The sequence below is a fragment of the Epinephelus lanceolatus genome, chromosome 21, assembly GCF_041903045.1.
Source record: "Epinephelus lanceolatus isolate andai-2023 chromosome 21, ASM4190304v1, whole genome shotgun sequence".
Lineage (NCBI taxonomy): Eukaryota > Metazoa > Chordata > Actinopteri > Perciformes > Serranidae > Epinephelus > Epinephelus lanceolatus.
Window position 1 is genome coordinate 8,635,165 of NC_135754.1, and position 26,217 is coordinate 8,661,381.

General features: G+C 40.3%; 1 protein-coding gene across 3 annotated transcripts; it reads left to right on the forward strand.

Annotated features, from left to right (window-relative positions):
- The first annotated feature begins 1,706 nt into the window (after positions 1-1,706).
- Positions 1,707-25,638, forward strand: LOC144459446 (sulfotransferase 2B1-like). Of its 3 annotated transcripts, none has more exons than XM_078163538.1 (6): positions 1,707-1,863; positions 15,643-15,854; positions 24,458-24,584; positions 24,735-24,829; positions 25,011-25,191; positions 25,442-25,638. In XM_078163538.1, the coding sequence occupies exons 1-6, from the start codon at positions 1,728-1,730 to the stop codon at positions 25,549-25,551; spliced, it is 861 nt and encodes a 286-aa protein (XP_078019664.1). In that variant the 5' UTR covers positions 1,707-1,727; the 3' UTR covers positions 25,552-25,638. The 3 variants fall into 3 exon arrangements, with proteins under 3 accessions (XP_078019664.1, XP_078019665.1, XP_078019666.1); XM_078163539.1 differs by lacking the exon at positions 1,707-1,863 and adding an exon at positions 4,698-4,907; XM_078163540.1 differs by lacking the exon at positions 1,707-1,863 and adding an exon at positions 13,725-13,743.
- The last annotated feature ends 579 nt before the right edge of the window (positions 25,639-26,217 follow it).

Sequence of the window (26,217 nt, forward strand, 5' to 3'; positions counted from 1 at the left end):
TGTTTCAAAGGCTGTGGGGAGCTTAGGGAGAGCCACAAAATGTACCAATATGGAAAAACATGTCCACTATGGTGGGTTTAACTGTATTTGTGAGGATGGAAGTCTAGAGATGATGTCAAGTGCTATGTGTAACCAAAGTTGGGTGGGAAAGGGCAAGGGATCGAGCAGGCCTGCAAAAGAGCACTAACCTTGAGTGAAAACTTTGAGGTAGATAATGAGGCCCGAGTGTCAGCATTTATGGAGGGCCACCAGCAGGGACAAGATGCAACTCATGCCAAGATGACCAGGAGCTGTGGACCCATTGAAGAACCTAAGAGCGGACAGTGTCAAGCACAAAAAGACAGCTACGAGGGCCATTACCCTTTTTGACAGGTTTTAAGGTGATTTACGAGCACACGCTTACTGATAGTTGTTTGAAGAGCTCAACATATCTCTATTTATAATGACTTTAGTTGTTCTTTTATATCAGACATGTTAGAATGTTACATACCTTGACATGTTTCAGCGGAAACTTCTGTCTTCCTCAGAAGTGTCACTTGGTGGTGGTTGTGACATGTCTTTATCAGTGTAACGATGTACCTTAAAATGACTCAAAGTCCACTCACTGGAACCTCATGTGAAGTATAATCTAAACAAAACACAAAGATCTCTGTGTGCACAGCTGTGCTCAGAAATGTTAACATTAGCCTCAGGTTGCCACAAGGTTGAAGGCCACACCAGAAGATGACAGAATTTGTTTGTTGTGTAATTTAGGTGAAGTTGACAATGAGGTTCATTTCTTGTTTTGCTGTCTGGAATATGAAGATGTAAGGGATGTACTCTTCAGTAAAATTATCCTTATTTATGTTGATTTCTTTTGGTTGGATGATCATGAAAAATTTGAGTTTTGTTTCAGAAGGGGAACCTTTTTGTGACTGAATTTCTTTGCCTGGGGTGGGATAAAAAGCAGAGTATTTTGTTCAAGGACTGAACCGTAAAATTACATGTACTTTGGATTGCTCACTGCATTGTCATGGTAATGGTGTCTTAAAACCAATGAGGGTTGGGCTCACGTTTGTTTGTTTTGTTGTCATGCAACAAAGATAAATCATCTTTATCACCGTACACATCAAAGAAAGAATTCTGTGGGTGTGCACCAGAAAAACTAGGCGGGCCACATTTAGTTATCCTATGTTTTTGTCCTAATATCCCCTCTGCTATCACCTATTACTATCTCAGTGCATGTGCTTTCTTTTTGTTAACCGTAGCTGATAGTTACAGGCCAACACCGAAAACCTGAGCTTCAGGTCAATCATCATTTAGACCAGTAAAAGGATAACCCAGTGATGCCAGTTGTAACTTGGTACAACACATACATTGAAAGAGATATAAGTCTTTAACCCTTAGTCCACAGTCCACGTCTGCTTGTGACACTGACTACTGGGAATCTACTCATTTTTGTTTGTACTAACTAACACCTTGGAAATTCAACAGACATGAAATCACCTCTGAAACATATTGACTGTGCATCTGTGAGAGTATTATTAGTAGTATCACCCAATACAGCTGAATACACAGCTGTTTGTTGCTAGAAAAGATAGCTCTTGTGTTAACCATAGAGTATTTAGTGAAGAAACATGCATACATTAATAGTCATAGCAGTCATACAGGTTTGGTCAGTTGAGTAATAAGAACACTGCCTATTCCTGGCTGACACTACTGGCATCTACTCATTTTAACTCTGAGCCATGACTGAGGCAGATTTATACACAGTTTACAAAGGGATCTATTTCCATTCAAAGGCGAACACTCAAAACTTCAAATACTTTGAGGAGTTTTCTTTTCAGCCAGATGATATCATCATCGCAACATATCCCAAGTCAGGTAAGCAGTTGTTCTTGCTTGACTAGTGTTTGCATCATCATGCAACATTTATTATTTTCTATATCTTGAAGAAATTTGAAAAGTACTCACATTTTCTCAGTCTAAATGTAGACTATTGTTGAATCTTATTCTCAGACTAGCTTTGAGTGTAGTATGACTTAGTGGGATGGTGCTATTAGATTTGCTGAAACTTGTGCAAATAAAAACAGAAGCTTGTAAAAGTAAGTTAGGAATGGTCATTACCACAAAACTTGGTGTCGATACCTAGTAAAACCAGGGCCAGAATCCCCTACATTAACTGTTTAAAGCAGTTGATTTAATATAATGTAGGGGAGAGTGGCATGTCATGATATATGAGGTGAATGCATTGTTAATCTTTTTTGGGCCTTTTTTTTGGGCCTTTGGCCTTTTGAGAAAGAGAGAGCGGGGGGTGACATGCAGAAATGATCGCAAGCCGGAGTCGAACCTGCGACTCCTGCAGCGAGGCATCACCTCCGTACATGGGGCGCCGGCACAACCCACTGCTCTACCAATGCCCCGGAAATTAGATTTCTTGAAGTTCTCCTTTTTTTTTACTTCCACACCATAAACCCTGATTTGCTCACTCAACTCAAAAGTTTTTTGGAGACAGCTTGCGCTCAATATTTTTAGTTTAGTACAATACAGGAATTTAAACACAAAATAAATTTGTCACATGACCCTTGTTTGAGACATTTATGTCAGTTTAACATAACCTTTTCTGTTGTTGTTTGAGCATTTAATTCCATGTCATATGATGATAAAAACATTGAGTACACATTTTAAAACCTTTTTTTATATTATACAACCTTAGGTTTCTCAATTGCGAGACTAATATAAGGCAAGAGATTTATTCTGAACTGGGAAATGCTCTTTATTTCACCTTAGCACAATTTCACGTTAGACACTAAGGGCCGAATTCACAAAAGGATTGCGTGGCTTTTATGGCCGCTAAACCAGTAAAAATGGAGCAAACAGAAACCGTCAAATTCACTTGGACCAAGACGTTCATGCAATGAACGTCTTGGTCCAAGGATAGGTGCAAACTGTCACCCCAACTGTAACCTGAAGACAAATAAGTCGAGGCACTGCTGGGTCGCATACAGGTGCTATTTGGATACTTAAGATGTACTGTGTTAATTCCATATTGTGAAGGGTTCATTGCATGAGTGAAGCATACTCCCAATCAAACAAGAAAAAAACAACTGGTAAAAACGCAGAATAAAGCAGTTTCATGTTACAAATCACTGTATCTCTGACGCTGTTTGGCATCTCAGAAACGGGCAGCTCGCCCAACACAAGCTATTGTATGCCCGCCCCTTTTGTCAGATTACTTAACGTGTGCTCACCTTTTTGTGATTTAGACTTTCAGGAGGTTTTTACCATGAGGCATATTATCCACAGAGGTCTCCTCCTTTCCAAAACAAATTGAACCAGTGATTTAAACTGGTAAATTCACTGAATAAAGCAGTTTCGCAATACAAAACTGTATATTTCCTACATCGTTTCACATGTCGATGGGGGTGGCTCATCCAGTACCTGTCAGTGTGCTCATCTTTTTTCTTCGACAACTAAAGATCTAGATGTTCAGAGGGTTTTTAGTAGGAGCCGAGGCATTTCCTCTCCAAAACAAACAGACCCAGTGATTTAAGCTGGTAAAAAACACTGAATAAAACAGTTCCAAATTACAAACCAAAACTGCTCATTGCAGTTGGGCTTGTAAGTACAGAGGTCAACACAAAAATGTGAATGGCCTTATCTGGAGCCAGTGTTTGGTTTGTCCATTTTGGGCTACTGTAGAAACATGGTTGTGCAACATGGTGATCGTACAGACAGATACTCTGAGTACGTCTTGGCTGTAGATGACTGAGTGGGGACGCTAGAGGGCGCTAGGTGCTTTTCTTTTTTGCAGTGTAGTTTTTCTAAGCCACAAAGAAGACAGTGTTGCTAAGAAGGATCATGTTTTGGGAAACTCAGCCCTGCAGCCCAAAACATTTCCTAACTGTATTGGCTCGTAGCTACAGTATATCGCCTAAGCGACAGCGGATGGAGTTTAACCAAGGGACTGTTAAGGCCCGAACATACTCGGGCGGAACGTATGCGGAACGGACTCCGCGAGGAATGTCCGCAGTCATTCGGGCTTTCATAGTCGAGCGCACTTCCACGTTGTAGTTTCCTGTAAAAATGTCCGTGAAAAATCCCCACGATGTGAAAAATACATGCCGAGCAGTCACTGGTGCGCGGAGCGGAGTCCGCGGGGTCGTAAAATCTGAGCTTTGCGCGCACAGGGCTTGCGGACGTCCGCTTTGAGTCCACGCGGACCTCCGCGGAGTCCGTTCCGCATATGTTCCGCCCGAGTATGTTCGGGCCTTTAGACTACAACTTAACAAAACTACGGTATAGGAAACATGGAACCGTCTTCTACAGTGGAGTCACTTGCTGTCAGGCAGCTAAATGTTTTACAACTACGGTACTTGGATACAAATATGGAAAATGAGCTAAAGAAAACATTTGAAGAGCTACATGATGATGTCGAGTCTGTCGCCCACCGTGTCTGTCCACAACAAAAGCCTCCTCGGGACAACAATGGATATCACGTCACTGAATATAACGACAAGTAAAAAGAAATAAATTATAACTTTCACTGCTCAAAGATACTCATGTCTGGAAAACAAATCACTACAGCAGCATATTGAGTGCCAGGTGGCCAGTGCGCACCGTTATTGACCAGCGTGTGCCGTTATTGGACGGCGCATGGACACTCATGGACTCCTCTTGCCATTGGACTTTGAACTTATCCCACAGTAGTGATAGGCTACGTGGCATCAGCCAATACTGTATGTACCGTAGTTTTTAGATGTGAAAACTTGAATTTGATGACCGCCCGTATTTATTTGAACACAGAGTACACAGATGTACATGGAGGCAGAGCTCATTGAAACTGAAGAGCGGACGAGGAGAGAGAGGGAGCAGGCAAAGGAAGTGTTTTGAGTTTCCACAACAAATATGTCTGATTCCAGCTAAAGGTAAACACAGACGTTCATTTCTCCTTTCCGTTATGTTGTCGGATAATTACACTAACAATACGAGCCTTTCTGTGTGAAAAAAAGCACTTAGTGGACATATTTTGATGTTGTTTGACGCTGTCTGAGTGCCCTATTATTTAGTATAGCGCGTGGTCACGGGCTGCAGGCAGGTCAGCCCTAGCTTCGTACTGGAGAAATGTCAAATACTGAACATCTTATCACTCATTTAGACAAAAGTAGATCGGAAAATAGGACCCAGGTTGAAAAAAAAACGTTAGTTCCCCTTTAAAGGATTTCATAATCTCTTTGCCTCCCGCCCCGTGAAGTGTCCAAGAGCATGATCGTCCTCGATAATCATTGCCTTAAGCACTATTCGGGCGGGATTAGTTTTACATGGGCACGTGGGGTAATGTCACTTTACCACAGGACGTCAGTAATATTAATGGCCGATTCGCACAGGATAAGAAATATCAGTAAAACTACCACAAGTGGGAGGGGTAAATGTATTCACGCACCGCCGTCCCCTCCTGCCGTCATGAGCGTATGATAGGACTGTCAAAAGCACCATGAAATTGAGTTCGAATATTTTCGAATTAATTTTGTAGAGTTCGAATAATATTAGAATTTATTAGTAGTAGTAGTAGTAGTAGTAGGCTATTAGTATTAGTATTAGTATTATTATTATTTTTTTTTTTTTACACCCCCCCCCCCCCCCACACACAAAAAATAAGATGCTTATTGCTGACGCAATATGAACGTGACACTCGGATGAAAACACCCGTTCTGACCTCACGGAAGTGCCAGGTATGATCAAATTCTGCCTCTATCTGAGCAATGTTTGGATACTTCAGTGCGTAGTTTTCCACCTCAAGAGTGGATCCTGGTCGGCTCGTAGTGGTGTCTCATTCTGGTAAGGTTTCATCTCTTCTTCAAAAAGTGTAGGCAGGGAGGCAGCAGGTGCAACACTCTCCCTGTATGTCTCCCCGAACAGGTCACACATCGCGGACAGCGCAGTGGGTGTATGGCGGGTGGATAGTGCCAATGCAAGGATTACCAGGAGAAGGAGAAGGAGCAACCTCCCCTTCCATCACCGCCTGACCGTGTGGATTTTTGAATGGGAGTGAATGGGACAGCAGATGAGAGACCGGCAGCGACCTCACGGCGAGTGCATTGAAAGAACATGTATCGACGGCGACGTGACGACGGCGTATGTTAAAATTACTAACAAAAATATACGCCTACTATGTACGTCTGAAACACACGTCGTCACTAAGTACGTCATCACCAAAACACGTTGTCACCAAAGTACGTCCCCTTGTCTGAAGTTAATTACAAATAAGGCCTATACACTCAGAAATTTTCAACCAATAATCTGTCACAACAATTATAATTACAATTCTCATGGGATTACGAGGTCTGTCACCAAGAAATTTATTTATTTTTTATTGTTAATTCGATTGTTCTCTCTTTTGTTTAACTCTTGTTATGCTGTCATATATGTGTAACTCTATTGTACGGAAACGTGAGCTGGAATGACTGAATTGTTTGTTGTTGTTCGAACTTTCAATAAAGTTGGAAGAAGAAAAAAGTACGTCGATCCCCTTGTACGCCGTCGTCAGTGTGACTTTCCCCAACTTAATTGAGTGAATTCAAGTCTTTCAATAGCTTACATGTTTTATATGTTAACATGTCTTTATTTTCGTGTATATTGGGAACTACAGAGTACAGTGCATAGCCTGTACTATGCTCATCCTTTGGATTCACTTTTTGTTTTTCTTTTGAGCAGTTGCAGCATTGAAATTGCGCTGAATAGACTAGGCCTAAGCTGTGTAAAAAGAAAAAGAAGCCAGCAACACTCCTTCTGATAGCTTTAATGCCTCACTGGTACAGGCTACTCACACAAACCGGTTTCGACAGTGTGTCTAAGCTGTGCCCTGCTTTCAAAATTGCAAAATTTACAAGTCCATGTCCAAATTTAACAATGTTTCTGTGGGAACTTCTATTGCGGATCTTATCCACTAGATGGTGCCATTGTTCAATGATTGTTGTAGTTACAGTGTTGAGTGTTGGAAGAAGTAGGCTACTTAGATCAAAAGTATCAATACCACAATGCAAAAATACTTAATACTTAATATATATATAAGTATTTTATTTAAGATGACCAAGGGTACTTGCACACCTCCATTTTTAGAAAGAAAACTGACCGCAACACTGTATTGCATGCAGACAGTTTTCACCCCCCGTTGCTCATTAAGAATATCCCTTATGGACAAATGCAAAGATTAAGACCTATATATGATTCTGATCAGGATTTTTTAAATCAGTCCATGGACATGCAGCAGCGTTTTAGACAGAGAGGGTATAAATCTGAGCTTCTTACTCAGGCTCATAATAGAGCTTTATCACTGGAGAGGAGGGATTTGCTCAGCCCTAAACCTAAACAGGAACAGTAACCCTATTTTGTCACTCGCTACAGCAAAGAAGCTGTCCAGATCAAACACATTATAAAGAAAAACTGGGATATCATTGAGAGTGACCCTTCTTTACAAGAGGTATTCCTTGAACCGCCGGGTATCAGTTTTAGAAGGGCCCCCACCATCAAGGATAAATTAGTAAGGAGTTATCTTCCTGCTCACAAACCAGACACCTGGCTGTGTCGACCAAAGGTGGAGGACAATTGTTGAATAAAAGGCAACAGAATTAAATTTTGTTATTTTGTGTGTTTTCATTTCCTATTTAATCAACACCTGATACCCACCTAATACTTTATTTTCATTATACCATGAAGAACACAGGTAGGTTGGTGCATTTTAAAATCCAGTTTTAACTTAGGGTGACCAAGAGTTCTCTTTTGGCCGACATTTTTCACGTCCTGTCTGGGTCCGGTTATGAATCGTTTTTCACGGGACCGTTAAACACATAAAGACTTGTCTATACGCTGATGGTGCTTTGTGCAGCTTACTACTGTATGGTCCTTTTTACAAACTGCAAAATTGCAAGTTACTTCAATAGCTCACTTGGTAGGAGTTCTGCAACAAATACCCATTGCAATTTTTACTGGAGCAGCACGGGTTCGAGTCCTGCTGTGTTTCTTTTTTTTTTTTTCAGTCCGGTATATTTTATTTTATTTTATTTTATTTGTGTACCATTAATAAGTATATCATATAAAAGAATCAGGTGGAAACATGCAATAGACAAAATAATGTAGACCTATTTAATAAATGTTATAGACTACAATGAAATGCTAAGGCAATAAAAACAATCTTAGATTAATTATGTTAATATGTTGGTTGATGGTTTCAAATAACTACTCTTGCCCTCTACGTGTGCTGAGATTAGCCTACTGTAAAGTTTACATAAGCTATGTATAAGCCTTTGAGCAGGTGCATCAGCTTTCTTGTGTTCAATTGTTCAAAAATATCTTATTTAGGTACATTCGGCCTACTGTTAAACTATTCAATGGTAAATATGAGAGGTGTTTTGTTTTGTTTTTTGACAAAGACTGGAAGAGAGGCTCCAACTGTCCAATCAACAAGTTAAATATTTTCCTATGAACTTAAATATGGACAGAGTTTAGGCCTATACCCCATTTTGACAGTTAATGTAATGCAATAAAGTTGCTGACAGACTCGCGTTACATTGTTGTTTAATTAAATATAAATCAACGACAAAGCCGTTTCCTCCAAAAATGTCTACATGATTTTATTTTGAAGTTTCTTGCGTGCACTTCCTGTCCCGAGCGGCCTGACACTGGAGGCAGCCTGAGAGTGGAGCCTGCACCGGAAGCAGCCTCACGCTGGAGGTCTGCACCTTGGGAACATGCAGCCACACTCACTCACACTGATTGGCTGCTGAGTTGATGGGTCGTTAATTAGCAGAGGCCCCAGCTCTGCTTCTGTTTCTCCAGCACCTCTCTAAAACTCTGTTAACCCTTTCAGTATTTTGCCTTTCTGAAGAAGTTTGACCCTAAAACATGAACATATTTTCACACAATTACTTTAACTAGATAAAGTTTGAATTAAAACAAAGTGCATCCCCTTTTATGCCTTCATATATATTTTTGTGTATATTCATAAATATGAATAAAAAATATATATATATTTTTTTCACATTCAGTCTTGATCATAAAATCATCTCCATCATCATATTCAGGGTTTTAACCCTTTATATGCCAGATTGATATTACCTAAAATCAAGGCTTACATAAAATGTGTGAATGTTGCTCTCTCAGGATAACAAAGCTCATCCTCTTGAAATAAGATTTATCTTGTTACCATGAGAAAACAAAACACACTTGACAGGATCAGAGGAGCAAGAGAATATAGATTACCTTGTCACATATCTCTTCTATCAAGGTCAAATAAAGGCTCTTGTTGTTATCGATCACAACTGGTTCGACTGACTGGGGTTAATAAAGTTAGATTAAATTATTAAGCCACAGGCTCCACAGTTTAGGGCCTCAAAAGTGTCCTGTATTGTTATATTATTCTTTTGACCATGATGTACAGTCAGGTCCATAATTATTTGGACAATGATACAGTTGTCATCATTCTGGCTCTGTACACCACCACAATGGGTTTTTAATGAAACAATGAATACCTGCTTAAAGTGTAGACTCTCAGCTTTCATTTAAGGCTTTTTTCAAAAATGTAGTATGAACCGTGTAGGAATTACAACCATTTCTTCACACAGTCCCCCGACTTTAAGGGCTCATAAGTATTTGGACAAACTAACATAATCATCAATTAAACAGTCAGTTTTAATACTTGGTTGCAAATCCTTTACAGTCAATAACTGCCTGAAGTGTTGGACACATAGGCATCATCAGATGCTGGGTTTCTTCCCTGGTGATGCTCTGCCAGCCCTTTACTGCAGCCGTCTGCACTTCCTGCTTGTGTTTTGGGTGTTTTGCCCCCAGTTTTGGCTTCAGCAAGAGAAACGCATGCTCAGTTGGATTCAGGTCAGATGATATGACTTGGCCATTGCAGAACATTCCACTTCTTTGCCTTAAAAATGTCTTTGGTTGCTTTTGCAGTATGCTTCAGGTCAATGTCCATCTGCACTGTGAAGCATCGTCCAATGAGTTTTGAAGCATTTGGTTGAATCTGAGCAGGTAATGGTGCCCCAAACACTTCAGAATTCATCCTGATGCTCTTCTCAGCAGTCACATCATCAATAAATACAAGAGAACCAGTTCCACTGGCAGCCATACATGGCCATGACATAACAGTACCTCCACCATGCTTCACTGATGAGGTGGTGTGCTTTGGATCATGAGCAGTTCCTTCCCTTCTTCCTTCTCTTGTCTTCCCATCATTCTGGTGGTTGATCTTTGTTTTATCTGTCCATAGTATGCTGTTCCACAACTGTACAGGCTTTTTAGATGGTTTTTGACAAACTCTAATCTGGCCTTCCATTTTTAAGGCTAACCAATGGTTTGCATCTTGTGATAAACCCTCTGTATTTATTCTAGTGAAGTCTTGTCTTGCTTACAAGAGCAGCAGGATGAAAGCTGAAGTGTTTGGGGCACCATTATCTGCTCAGATTCAATTAAATGCTTCAAAACTCATTGGATGATGCTTCACAGTGCAGATGGACAATGACCTGAAGCATATTGCAAAAGCAACCAAAGACATTTTTAAAGCAAAGAAGTGGAATGTTCTGCAATGGCCAAGTCATATCATTTGACCTGAATCCAATTGAGCATGCGTTTCTCTTGCTGAAGCCAAAACTGAGGGCAAAACACCCAAAACACAAGCAGGAAGTGCAGACGGCTACAGTAAAGGGCTGGCAGAGCATCACCAGGGAAGAAACCCAGCATCTGATGATGCCTATGTGTCCAACACTTCAGGCAGTCATTGACTGTAAAGGATTTGCAACCAAGTATTAAAACTGACTGTTTAATTGATGATTATGTTAGTTTGTCCAAATACTTATGAGCCCTTAAAGTCGGGGGACTGTGTGAAGAAATGGTTGTAATTCCTGCACGGTTCATACTACATTTTTGAAAAAAGCCTTAAATGAAAGCTGAGAGTCTGCACTTTAAGCAGGTATTCATTGTTTCATTTAAAACCCATTGTGGTGGTGTACAGAGCCAAAATGACGACAACTGTATCATTGTCCAAATAATTATGGACCTGACTGTATGTATTCAGTTGAGGCACTTCTCATGGCGAGAGGCAAACACAAAGAACCTCCAACTTTTTTTCTTGTCTGATTTGTTTTTAAATCAAGTATTGGTCTTTCCCTCTCTTCTCCCAAACCAGTCAGCGCTCGTTTCCATGTGTTAGCTCTAGAATTTGAAAAAAAATTAATAGTTTAGACGGTTTTTCATAAATAAATTCCCACGCGCACTGCTTTTTCCCTCACGCACCAACAAACACTCGCAGTTTCACTCTACTGGCACTGTGTAATTAGACTTGCATGGCCTCATGACGGGGGGCAACCGGGGTCAGTGTATCTTTTGGTCATTGGATTTTCTTTTGATGAATGGGAATTAAAAATCAAAAATCATTGGTTTATTCTATTTTCGTTTTGAAATACAAAAAATAAAATTGAAACACAAAGTGTTCTTGTTTTTGAGTGTCAAAGAACAATTAACTAAATTTTAGAAACAGTTTGATTGTCATGTTCTATGTCGCATAACAAAAAATAAAATCACTGGCGACGGCGTAGGTGTGGCGACATACTTATCAACGACGACTTGCACTGGCGATGGAGTAAGTCAGCCAGTTCAGACGTTGATGTCACACGAGAGTCTCCTGCAGTGGGATTACCATGGCACTATCCACCCGCCATAGCCTTGGGCGCTGCAGCTGCCTCCCTCACTGAATCGTACACCAGTGATCCACCGTTACCAAACACTTTCAGCTTTGCTTGGTAGATCAGATGCGATTTCACTCCTTTCTCACGGAGCTCCTTTTGTAGTTGAACATATTGGTTTCTCTCCTTTTGCAGTTTAAACGAATAGTCTTGGTCAAAGTAAATCCATCTGTCACCTTGCAGCACGGAGAACTTTTTGACGAGTTTGCCAGGTTAGGAATCGCACAACTATGGAACGCGGTGTCGCTCCACTTTGTGTAGATTTCTTCTGGAGTGATCGGTGTGCGGCAACAACAATAATTTCCCCATCTGGTATCTCCAGTTTCTCTGATATAAATCCCTTTAGGAAACTCGCCATGTCCTCCTCCTCCGCCCCCTCGTCCACCTGATAAATCCTGATATTGTTCTGCCTTGATTTATTTTCCAAATATTCCAGTTTTTAAGACATTGTTTTGTGTTGCTGCAACACGTGAATCAGCGCTTTGGCAATAATTAGGCTAACTCTTTGTCATCTACTTCACCTATTCTTTGTTGCGCAGCCGAAACTTCCTCTTTTGTGCCGTTTATCTCTGCTTGCAATCCTCTCACTTCGGATCGTAACTTTGAAATATCTTCTCTTGTTTCATCGTCACGGCGTAGGAATTCCGCTCTTAAAGTCAATCAATCAATCAATTTTATTTATAAAGCCCAATATCACAAATCACAATTTGCCTCACAGGGCTTTACAGCATACAACATCCCTCTGTCCTTATGACCCTCGCAGCGGATAAGGAAAAACTCCCCAAAAAAAACCCTTTAACGGGGAAAAAAACCGGTAGAAACCTCAGGAAGAGCAACTGAGGAGGGATCCCTCTTCCAGGACAGACAGACGAGCAATAGATGTCGTACAGAACAGATCAGCATAATAAATTAACAGTAACCCGTATGACACAATGAGACAGAGAGAGAGACAGAGAGAGAGATGCAGGTAATGACAGTAGGTTACAACAACATTATTGAAAGTAATAATATTATAGTTATAGTTCTGGCTACTGTGGTACAATATGTTGAAAGTATGTATTAATATCTGGCAGTATACACGTGTGACAATAGTCATATGTGTATAATAACAGTAGAAGTATGACTAACGACTAATGATGGCAGCAGCAGCAGGAGGCATCTGGCAGGACCACGGCAGCAACACAACCACACACGTCACGCTGTCCAGGCACCGCTGCGATATGAGTTAATCTGAGAGACAGTGGAGCACAAAGGCTCCGGAGAAGAAGCCGAGTTAGTGACATCCAGAATGGCCGAGTTAGCAAGATGCAGTAATAGAATACGAGAGAGAGAGAGAGAAGGAGAGAAGGTGCCCGGTGTATTATAGGGGGTCCTCCGGCAGACTAGGCCTAAGTCAGCCTAACTAGGGGCTGGTACAGGGCAAGCCTGAGCCAGCCCTAACTATAAGCTTTATCAAAGAGGAAAGTCTTGAGTCTAGTCTTAAAGTCCCTTGCTCTCCTCACCTTCTGCCATTGTGTTTGGCGTTCGCTTCCTCCGTTGGCTTTTCTTTTAATTTCTAATTCTTTAACAGCTCCCGAGCGCAGGTTCATGCCACCTCAAACTATCCTCAAACATGTGGTTTTAAAAGACCATATTTAGGGGTAGCCTATATTTAGAGGTATTTTACAGAACAGCTTGCAGCGTGATCTCCCGCTCCACCTCAACCATATGCCATCTTGGATCAAAGAGAAGCAGTTTATTGATGATGCATTCACCTAATAAATTACGACTCACCACACTCCCTTACATTATATAACATTAGCTGCTACATTTTTTTCTGGTTCCTGTGTGTGTGTGTGTGTGCGTTAGTGCTCGCTCACCCGTGTGTTTTTGTGCTTGGTTTTGGACTATATTCTGATGTTTTGACCACTGATTCTGGATTACGGCCATTGGACTATCTGTTAATAGGCTTACTCTCGGTTTTGGACGCTGCCTGGTTTCAACGCTGATTTTGGATCACGGACTGTAGCGCAACGTAAGTTGTCTAGTTCACAAACTAGCTAGCCGGTGGCTAAATAACGAATTAAAACCAACTTATCGGGGGAAATGAACACTTGAACATACATTAGCGTGATAATAACTACCTAAAATAACAAGAAACATGTTTGGAGAAATTTTATTTGACGTGTACTTTGAGTTGTCATTTATATTTATATTTATATTTAGCACTTAGATTTAACATTTAGATTTAGATTTAATATTTAGATTTAACATTTATATTTATATTTATATTTATATTTATATTTAGCATTTAGATTTAACATTTAGGCTAGATTTAGATTTAGCATTTAGATTTAGATTTAATATTTAGATTTAACATTTAACATTTAGGTGCCACATTTAATATTTAGATTTAACTATTTAATGTATTTCTAAGTTAACAAATATTGCTGTAAATGTGGTAAAAGGTGTCGTTATAAAATTCACAACACTTTTTTAAACATTGTTTGAAGCTAAATGTGGCAAAATGTTGATGTTATTTTCAGCGTGAGACATATAGCCCATATAGGGGTAGCCTATATTTAGAGGTATTTTACAGAACAGCTTGCAGCGTGATCTCCCGCACCACCTCAACCATATGCCATCTTGGATCAAAGAGAAGCAGTTTATTGATGATGTATTCACCTAATAAATTACGACTCACCACACTCCCTTACATTAGCCTGTATTACATAGCTGCTTTTAATGTAGGGGATTCTGAGCATATTTTTACCTGGTATCAAAAGCAAGTCATTATTTTTAACAACTCCTGTTTTCAGTCATACTACAGTCAAAGCTAGTTTATACATCTATTTATTTTTGTTTTCTTCCTCTGTAGGCAACCTTGAAAGGGGCTATATAAGGTTATTATTATCATTAGTCTGAGAAGACATGATATATACTTGATGCCAGACAATCAGACAAGTAAGAATGACTGCTTACCTGATTTGGGATATGATGCAATGATGATATCATCTGGCTGAAACGAAAACTCCTCAAAGTATTTTAGGCTCTGCGAAGTATGAAAATACATAGGGAGAAAGATCCCTTTGTAAAATGTGTATAACTCTGCCTCAGTCATTGTTCAGAGCAAAAATGTGCAGATTCTCAGTGGTTGGCATCAGACAGACACAGGCAGCTGTGGCCTGTGGGCTCTTGCCTTTATTGTCAAGTCAAAGTTCTAGACCCATGCAAATTAGTTCCGGAACGCACCAGGGCCTTTTCTGAAAAGATCCCTTTATGCATTCCAGTAAATTCCAGCTCAAATTAAGCACTGGGTGAGAGACGTGTTTCATTAAGATGCTCTGGTAAGAATTGTTCATATATCTCTATCTGACTTGACTATCTTTTATTGTTTAGGGCTAAAATGTTTTAGTGAAAGGGAACTTCAGTTTGTGAAGGAATACTGAATGCTGTGTGCCGTTTTAAAACCTGGCCAAAAATAACGGAGTAACGCATCATTTGGTAACGGTAACTGAGTTACTGAATTTAAAAACGAACGCGTTAGAGTATTAGTTACTGCCAAAACTAACGGTATTACTGAAACGCGTTACTAATAATGTGTTACTGCCCAACACTGGATTTGAGGCACAACATTAGACTTTTAGCACTAGCACACACCAGACCTGACAATAAAAAAATCAAGTCTGGATGTAGGCATGAATTATGACCTCTGCATTGGGCATGATCAGAGAAGACCTGATTTTAGTTATGATGCAGAACAAGCCGGGCTGAACCTGAACAAATTAGACACATGGGCCCCCTCCCACCAACCCCCTAACCCCCACACTTCTCCATTCACCTTGCAGCCACCCTCCACTCCTAAAAGAAAAGATTTATTTATTATATGTGTCTAACTACAGTTTTCAGAACATTGCTGCTGTTCTTCTTTCAGGTACGACTTGGATGCAGGAGATTGTCCCTCTGATCGTGAGTGGAGGAGATCCAGCTTCTGTTGAGACTCTTCCTAACTGGGACCGTGTTCCCTGGCTGGAGCACTATCGGAACAGCAGCCTTAACCTTCAGGAGAAACCATCTCCCCGAATGTTTACTACGCATGTCCAGTACAACATGATGCCTCCATCTTTCTTTGAAGTGAAGCCGAAGGTAAATCCACCATGTAGTTTATGTGATAAATCATTATCATTATTATTATAATTATTATTATTTTTAATAATTTTATTTTAACTCTTTCATAACACAAAGAATACACACACAATAGACATACAGCACCTGACATTGTTGCATGAAAAACCAAAAAGGACAGAGGATCCATGGAGCAACCAAATACAGTCTGAAAATTTCCAGTCGTCAGTATCATCAGGGGTGCAAGAAACAGAAAACAGAAAGAAAACAAACAAACAAACAAACAAACAAACAAACAAACATGGGAGGAGGGATATCAGAATATCAGTCAGATCAGGATGAGGCAGAATTTTAACAGAGAGAAAAAAAAGATACAACATAGCAGCATGGCTCACAAGATGGACATTTAGGTTTCATCAGCCAAAAACAGCTTCTACATCTTCTGATAATACTTTTGTGAATTTTGTTTGCTAAAGCAAATCTGTTCCATCCTAGCAATAGAAACCATTTCATTGAGCCACCTCTTAAAACAAGAGGGTGTTGGAGACTTCCAGTTTAATAGTATTAATGTTTTGGCTGCAGCCATGCCTGTTTTGAGAGCCTGCTTATAATGGGGAGGAAGGGCTGTTGTCCTGTCTGAAGAGCCAAATATTGCCAGATTGCAGCTTGGTTGAATATTTATTCTTAATTGTTTAGAGAACCAATTAAATGTGTCACACCAAAAATTGCGGAGTACCAGACTCTGATTTCAGTTTTGGAGTAATGCAACCTAAGACCTTGAATCAAATTAATCGATATCTAGAGTTAATAGAGCAGTTCTGTACCCTGGCCAAGCCTTCCTCCCATAGTTCATCTGACAGCGGAACATCCAATTCTTCTGCCCACACATCCTTGACATGACTGCTACATGCTGGTGTTTCAAAAGCGGCGACAAAGCGAGAGATCAAATGTTTCGAATTTGGCTGTGAGAAGAGTATATCGTAAAAGTCATGGTTCTGTGGTATCAGTGGAAATCCAGAAACATAGTCCCTTAAGAAATGCCTGACCTGTAAGTATCAGTAAAAATGTGATTGAGGAAGGTGATATTTAGTCTGGAGCTGAGGGAAAGAGGCAAAGTTGTTATCTATGTAAAAATCTCCAATACAACGCAACCCCTCTATCACCAGTCCAAAAACACCCCATCCATCAATCCTGGTTTAAACACGTGATTGTGTGCTATCGGGGTGTTTACTGAGATGTTTGGCAGTCCAAGGAATTTTTTTATCTGATTCAGTATCTTCAGAGAGTTTGTGAGTATGAAGTTATGGTCAAATAATTTATAGGTAGGCTGTGTTTTGGGAAATAAGCAATGCTTGGAGAGAAGTTTCTGAAACTGACATGGATTCAATTTTTAACCAGAGTGGGGAAGCAGCAGATCAATCATCTCCAGGGGAGCCCCATGGCCAGAAAGTGAGAGCCCAGTAATAGTGTCTAAATACAGGGAGGCCGAGACCACCCCGTTTACATTCTTCAGTGGGCTTTACAAATGTGAGGGGGTTTATTTGCCCAGACAAATGAAGGGATGACAGAATACAGTCATTTAAAAAAAAACATGGGTAGATAAATAGGAAGGTTTTGAATCATCAGCGTATAAATTAAGCAGGCTTTCAACATTACCAAACTTCACACTGTGAATACCTGGGTGAGCCCTGATACCTATCCCAAGTGGTTCCAAAGCAATATCAAAATAGTGCAATGCCTTGCCTTGTGTGCTTTGTAGAATTCACAGCCAAAGCCATCTGGGCCGGCTGCTTTTCCAGAGGGGAAGGTTCGAATAGCATTCAAAAGGACAGTTTTAGAAATTGGAGCATCAATACCATCTTGTGATGCACTGTATAATTGAAGAACATTTAGATTAGCAAAAAAAGGTAGAAAAATCAGCTTCAGTGGGATTTACTCTACTGGAATACAGTTCCTTATAGAAGTTCCTGAAGCAAGGGTTTATCCCCTTTGGGTTAGTGACCAGTTTACCTGGTTTGGATTTTATCTTATGAATAGCTTGCTTAGCCTGCTCACCTCTGAGTTGGCTTGCTACCAGTTTCTCTCGTTTATCCCCAAGTTTGAAATTCTTCTGTTTAAGTTTTAGTAGAACATTGCTGATAAATTTATTAAGAATGGTGTTATATTCGTATTTTAATTCTAAGATCTTATTGTAAGTAACAAGAGGTAAGAGGGAGGATCTGTATGCCTCTTCCAGTACTTGAAGCATCTTTTCAGTATCCCTAAGGCAACTGTTAAGTTCTCTCTTCTTAGAAGTTTCAAATGAGATAATATGTCCTTTGATCACGACCTTGAAGCGCCAGCTGTATTTTTGTTTAGACAGGATATTGTTTAAATTAAGAGAGACCGGCCTATTATTAGATATTAAGATATTGTGATAAGTACAATTGTTGACGTAGGATCATTCAGAGGATATCAGGAAATAGGTGATCCTAGTTTAAGACTTATTGAACATGAGAGTAGAAAGAAAAATCTTTATATATAAAGCACAGCATTGCCTGTAAATATCTTGGTCATCCTTCAACTGATCTGTGATGAAATATCCAAGATACTTTACTATTTACTTTCAAATTATTATCTGACAATTTGAATGTAGGAAACATTAGACATCTGTCCTCTTTTGTTCTGTATTGCCTATCATCATGCTTGGAGGAGGAGATAAGATCGGCCTCCTTCAATACAAAAGTGCCTCTCGTTCTTCTTGAAATCTGATTGGCTCAGCCGCAGTCATCAGTCATTAGTCATGGCAGACCAGGCTAGTTTGACCGTTAAACAGAAAACATGGATAAAGCCGTAAAACAAGTGGCGTGGAAAAAACTCGAATAAAAAAACTTAAAGCCACAGTGTGTAGGAATTTCTCCCATCTAATGTTGAAATCATATATTGTATTCAAACGGATAGCGCACTCTAGCGCCTCACTGTTTCAAACACGTATTGCAACAACTGTAGTCGCTGTGTACCAAAAAGCTATGATAACACTGATGAAACCATGTCATCCAATACTACATGGAGTATTCATTCAGGCTCCTACACAGACACACGCAACGCGAGTTGACAAACCCTCTCCTCACCATGCTGGCTGTGTTTACAACGTAGGACTGTTGGGGCGGATGTAAATTGAAACAAACCAATCACGTCTTGTCCTTTGACAACTGACAAGTGGCTCAACCTCACACACCTCATCCCTCTCCTCGCATTACTGCGCCGCTAACAGCTGTTAGTGGCCAGCGGCACTACTGCGGCATAACAAAGTCCCACTCTTTGAGCATAATGCAGGATCATGTATTATGCAGCATCATGGGAGACGGAATCCTCATCGCCAAGAAAGTGCAAAAGGGAATCAAAAAGGCAGCTTGACCGACGAATTAAAAAAACAAGGGTCAGCATTGGGGTAGACTTTCCCAGGTGGAGAGAGCTGCTGAAGGAGAAAGGTAATACAATCAAATAACTTAAAATGATTGACCCGGTCAAAAGCTTTTGAAGCATCAATGAAACAAATCAAAACAGGAATTCTTATCTATGTATGTATTGACAATTTCCTGTAAGGAATATATGGCCATGTCTGTGCCATGCTTAGCTTTGAAGCCATACATACTAACCCCAGTCGTGATGAGGAGGAGGATGAGACCAGAAATATAACAGGTGCAATGTGAAGGCATAGCCTACTATGCATTACATTTTAGCCAGAGGAAAACATTTTTAGTAGTATTAAGTGGGATTTTTTTGTTGTAGTAATAAGTTGACTAAAAGGGCAGACAGTTATATTGTGCATAATATTAGATGCATTAGGATAGTGTCAAATGCTCTTATTTTAAGTTAGATAATACGCACATCGCCATTTGTGGCCAATTCATTATTGCATTTATTTTATAGTCTGGAATTAAACAATAACTGCCGATTTTCTTATGCAGTTGATTCTGAGGACAGCGTTTGTGTAGTGTGTACAAGCATATAGAGGATTATAGGTAGAAACATGTGGGTCGGTGTGTGGGCGGGTGTGGGGGTTGGTGTGTGGGCCGGTGTGTGGGTTGGTGTGTGGGCCGGTGTGTGGGCCGGTGTGTGGGTTGGTGTGTGGGTCGGTGTGTGGGTCGGTGTGTGGGTTGGTGTGTGGGCCGGTGTGTGGGACGGTGCGGCTGAATGTCCCGGGCTGAATTTGTGTCCCAGTCTGCCCCTGGTCTCGTCTCTTATACAACATATGTGAACATGTAAAGATACTTTATTTGCTCTTAGTTACTGTATACATTCATACTTTGTGCAATCTTGTAATTCTGCATGTGACCACCACTAGAGTAAATCTAAAAGAAATCAGATATGAGCATTTGGAAGCTCATTTTTCCATCAAAATAAACAGTCGAGGAGCATAACCCCGGGACCCCCTAGCAGGTGCCAGGTCTCGGATCCTTCTCATCTTTTTCACCCCTGACCCATTTTCATGCCTGCATACAAATTTTATTATAATTTAAACCTGTACTAAAAGAAAATATGTGCTTGCTTTTTTTCCTGTGGATGCATGCAATTAATGTTAGGTGGTGCTCCCAGTCCCAAGGACAATGAAGCTGAGGGACAGACTAACCCCAGTCGTGATGAGGAGGAGGATGAGACCAGAAATATAACAGGTGCAATGTGAAGGCATAGCCTACTATGCATTACATTTTAGCCAGAGGAAAACATTTTTTAGTAGTATTAAGTGGGATTTTTTTGTTGTAGTAATAAGTTGACTAAAAGGGCAGACAGTTATATTGTGCATAATATTAGATGCACTAATACTCTATGCAGGTGCCAAGTCTCGTATCCTTCTCATCTTTTTCACCCCTAACCCATTTTCATGCCTGCATACAAATTAAAAAGAATTGACGAGAGAATTCCACCTTGTCTGACTCCATTCCTGACCCCAAAAGGGGCACAGATGCAATGACCCTATTTTACCTGCACTGACTGGTTGGCATACCAGTAAGACAGAATTCTCACAATACATTTGGGTACCCCTCTGCGACTCATTTTGACAAATAACTTAAAATGATTGACCTGGTCAAAAGCTTTTGAAACATCAATAAAACACATCAAAACAGGAATTCTTATCTATATATGCATTGACAATTTCCTTTAAGGAATATATGGCCATGTCTGTGCCATGCTTAGCTTTGAAGCCAAACTGGTTATTAGTAGAGGAAATAATCTCCACAATTCTGTCTAGCAGGATGCTTTCAAAAACTTTAGACAATATACTGGCAAGGGCTATTGGTCTGTAATTATCAGAGCATCCAACTTTACCAGATTTGTCCTTAATCACTGTAACTAAAAAGACAGATATCATTGTATCCGACAAGAATCCATGAATTAAAAAAGCACTGAAGCAGATGGCAAGGAGAGGAGCTATCCTCATGCTGGCATATTTGATGTGCTCAGCAGTGATGTGATCCAAACCACATGCTTTATCTGCTAGATTATTTATACACACTCAACATTATCAGGCACATATATCACTTTTGACAATTGAATAAGGTGCTGTAGTGCTGTCTCCATAGCTCAGCAATATTGTCAACCCCTGAGATACCATCTACAGTGCATGGGGACGGTATTCTACAGTTGTTAAGGACCTTTACCTCCTTCCAAAAATCAGTAGTATTGTTACTTATTACCTACTCGGCCATAGAGTCAGCCCTCATAGCTTGCTCAATTTTACAGATAAATCGAACAGCATATTTATGCAGTGCATTAGCATGTTTCGTATTTTCAAACAAAGGCCCTTGTCTTGGTCTACCAGCCAAAACCCATGACTTAAAGGCTAGCTTTGCTTTCTCATGATACCTGGCCGCATACTTATTCCAGCCAGGCCTAACATTACCCCTCTTATTTTTCTGTTAAAAAACGGTCTGCTGCTTTCATACAGAGCTCTCACAACATGAGTATATAAAGAGGAAATTTCCTCCCTGTGCTTCCAGTCATTACAATTTACATCACTACACCTAATTTCATCTGTGTGTAGATGAATATTACTCAATAATTTATTTGTATCAACATAATAGGCAGCAATATCCTCCCTTGACAGAGCAGACCAGTCCAGTAGTGTTAAAATCATAACTGTCACTAGAGGGCATAGGAATATCTTCAACATTTATCAACATACCCACAGGCATGTGATCAGAGGTTGCTGCCCCACACAGAATGTTCATACCCTCCAAAGATGCATGTGCATCAGCTGTGTTGATACAGTGATCCAGCCATGAAGCAGTATGCCAGGCCTCACTTACATAACTATCTGGGGGTAGTAGCTCTTTACTTGACAGCATTAAATTGTTTTCCTGACAAAACTGGATCCTGTGATTAGCAAACAATGAGCCTCTGTCAGCAATGTGTGCATTCATATCCCCAATGACATAGAAACAGGAAGTAGTGCTGCTCTGAATAAAGGAATAAATAAAGGCAAGCCTATTTAGATTGTCACACCTATGACTTAGGTGAGGGAAGTGTAACCATCACTAGAACCAGACTCATCACATAGGTCAACAAAGGATGACAAGCACACACTGAGGCAAGGTGCAGGGTGATTGATTTTCCCAACATCAAAAGCAACAAAACGGGGGACAAATCCTGGATTGCCTGCAATCAACAATAAACCAACACAAAAGGATTAAACACCAGAAAAAGAGAAAATTAACAGTGTAATAATGAATCCAAATAAACTAGTAAATAAACAAAGAAAATACATTTTAACCATGGTTTTAAATACAAATAACAAACTTCACCTTCAAAGAAAGCTGTCAAGAGCTCCTCACAGCACCTTTTTAGCAGGACTCAATGAACTGGGAAGGTGGTACGCTGTTTTTATACTCCATAACCCCGCCCACCAGCACAATCCATTTTAATATCACTATCTGTGTGTTTTTTTAACTGTAGTCGAGGTCATCCTCTGTTCACACTTTTAATATTGTTTGTACAAAATTCGTATGCTTTTAACACAGGGATCCATTTTAACATTAGCCATTAATGTCCATTATTGTCTTTTAAAGTTGCTTTGTCACTTGGTTTGGTCCATCTACACACCTCCATAGTGCAGGTGTAACCAGTCAGTGCAATCAGTTCACAATCAGTTCACTATTTAAGCAGTGCAAATCCAGCCCACGGCCCTTTAGAAATCCAGGAAGTAATCCAGGTAATGGTGTGGCTGTTGTGTGGAGAAATGACTGTTAAACAAAGGTGATATTTCAAGCTAGGTGTTAAATACTGTTGAGTTTGGTAACCCTGAGTGTGCACCCTCAGGGACACCACACAAACACAAGCTGTTTGAATATCCTTTGTTTGGTGTTTAGTGTGTGAGAGCTGCAGGGGCCATGTTGGAGCACATGGTCACGTAGATATTCATCTTCATTCTGAGTACACTCATATGGTGTATACACATTAAGGATAATAAATTCCCTGCCATTGTGACTGAACTGTACACCAATACACCAGTCTACATTAAGCCTAACTACATTAATAAATAAATCAAGCCTCTTGTTCCACAGGATGGCCACACCCCCAGGTATCCTACCCGATTATTCCTGAGCTGAGATCAGTTGTAGATTCACCAGCACCATGAAAACTGACATTGAGAGTGTTTAATATGCCAAGTCTTGCTCAGCCAAAAACGTTTCTTGCAAGCACAGTATGTCATAGTTTTCCAGGAGATTGTCAACAACCAAGCGGCGAGCCCTGTGTCCTGTGCCCTGGCCCAGATGCAGACCTCGACAGTTGTAGGAAAAACCCTAAGTGGTCTAGTCATATGGGGAATCTAGTTGGTGCTCCCTGCACCAGCTGACACGCTTCTCACCTCAGCAGCGATGACAGCGTTAGCCCTGATAGCACCAGCCCAGCGGGGCTCATAATAGCGCCGGACAAATGCCCCGTCTGGCCAGAGTTCCAGATTGTACATTTCTCCAACCTCATTACACTTGGCAGAAACTTTAAACGAACTATATCTGCCGTTGTCATTACCGATCCGGTTACAGGAAACCACACAGCCAAGTTTTTCTCTAAGATAGTCAGAGAGAGCTTCCACATACAGATCAGGTGAGAACTTGGAAGCAAAAACACTCACCAGCTTGGTCTTGACAGTTTGGATGTTACCAGCAGCCCCGGTGCCAACAACAGATGTGCCAGATTTCTTTCTCTGCAGAGAGGTGGCTGTGCACACCCGGGGCACCTGTCCCTCTGTGCACCTTTATGGGAGACACTGACAGACTTTCTCCCAGATTAGCGCCAGGTCCTCCATATCCTCCATATGGTGGGGCGGGTCGCGGCTGGCACTGTTAGCATTAGCAGATGCTGAAAATGATCGAGGCATTTTAAGCGACTTCCTCTGCATTTTGTTGCATAAACTTAACCGGTCGAGTCACTCTTATGTCAAGGATATTCCGGAGGGAGGCAAAATTAGGTGTGAGACCGTCAATATATTAGGTTTAGAGTTTAGCACAGAGGAGCATCAGAACGCACGTCTACTCCATGAGCTGCTCACTAGGGCCCCCTATCATTATTCTTTTGATTGGTACATTTTTCCTTTGATGTCATGTCAAGTAAATGATGAATGTGTCATAACATCATTTCAGGTCATCAATGTGATGAGAAACCCCAAAGATGCTTTTACATCGCTGTTTTATTATTCTGAGATGGCCTCCCACTGGGTCAACCCAGGCTCACAGAGCGACTTCCTCCACAAGTTCCTTGATGGGAAAGGTTGATCTTAATTTTATTTTGATACAATATTTTATAATTGGCAATACGATAATGATAAGATTTAAAATGTGCATTGCTGTTCAGAGACCTGAATACTGGAAGTTATATTTTGCTCATGATAATGGAGTGTTTCTGATCTTTTTCCTCTAGTTGTGTACGGCTCATGGTTTGATCATGTGAAGAGCTGGCTGAATGCTGAAGATAAAGAGCACATCATGTACATCTCCTACGAAGAAATGATAATGGTGAAATATTACACAGTACTCTTCAAAACTAAACACAAAGTACAGCTGAGGTTGATGGAAAACTCATTTGTTATACATGTATTTGGTCATAAACCAAAGTACAGGACAAACAGAAATGACAAAGTCATACAGTGAGAATCGTTGCAGGAGTATGAGATGATGTGTGTTCTCTGTGGGGCAGGACCTGAAGGACTCTGTGGCCAGAATCGCTCAGTTCTTGCAGAAATCTCTGGACACTGAGGTGATAGAGAAGATAGCAGACCGATGTTTGTTCAAGAACATGAAGAAGAACAACATGTCAAACTACAAATCTGTTCCTCGTGAACAGATGGACCAGACAAAGTTTGATTTTCTAAGGAAAGGTGAGTTCCAATAAATAATACATGTAAGGTAAATGTTAAATTCCACTGTTATTGGATGCAATCTGTACAGTCTAATATGTACAGGGAGATGTCTACTTATACAATACTACTGCTCACACATTGTATACAGTATAGCAGATTACATACTGTATCTCTATTGAACAGAACCATAAATATAAAAAAAAACACTGTTTCATTAATCTTTCTTCCAAATGTAATCTGATTCCTTGTTTTGCACGTTACATTTCAGGGATTGTTGGAGACTGGAAAAACCAACTAACAGTGGCAGAAGCAGAGTACTTTGATGCTGTTTACAAAGACAAAATGAAAGATGTCCAATATAAATTTGCATGGGAGTAAAAAGAAGTGAATGGAAATACTTACTGGAAGTCATTTCACCATACAATGATGCACAGAAACTTGTAATAAAGATGCAGTTGATTCCGATGTACTTCTATGTTTATTGTTTTGTGGTGTGAACATAATGATCTCATATCAGTCACAAATGAATTTACCAGAAATGTATTATCACAAATTGGCAATTTTTAACAGTCTCCGAAGTCACTTCATCCTCCACATGGTCAACAACATAGCCATAACACAGATTGAAATGAAATTTACATTAAAGTCTATTGGGACACAGCCTGTCCAAGTTGACAGCTTAAAGGGCAAAGGGGTGTGGCTTGGCCTGAAATGATTAAATTGTGTCATTGTACTCTAACTAATACTATATGATCATGTACAAGGTGAGATACATCAGAATTATTGTTAAAATAGCATTGGTCCTATTCTGTGGGCATATTCTTTTATGTGGATTACGTAGTTTATGCTTGCTGAAACGAAAGACAATCTGACAAACAAACAAACAAAAAAAAAACACAAAGCACATTTCAGATGAAAATCAACGGAGAGAAGTTTGGAAGTTCTTGATTTTGGTTCATTAGTGCTGTCATAAACTGACCAGCACAAATATCTTGGCCTGACACTGCACGAGCACGCGTCATTTAAAGAAGCTGTCAGTGTTGT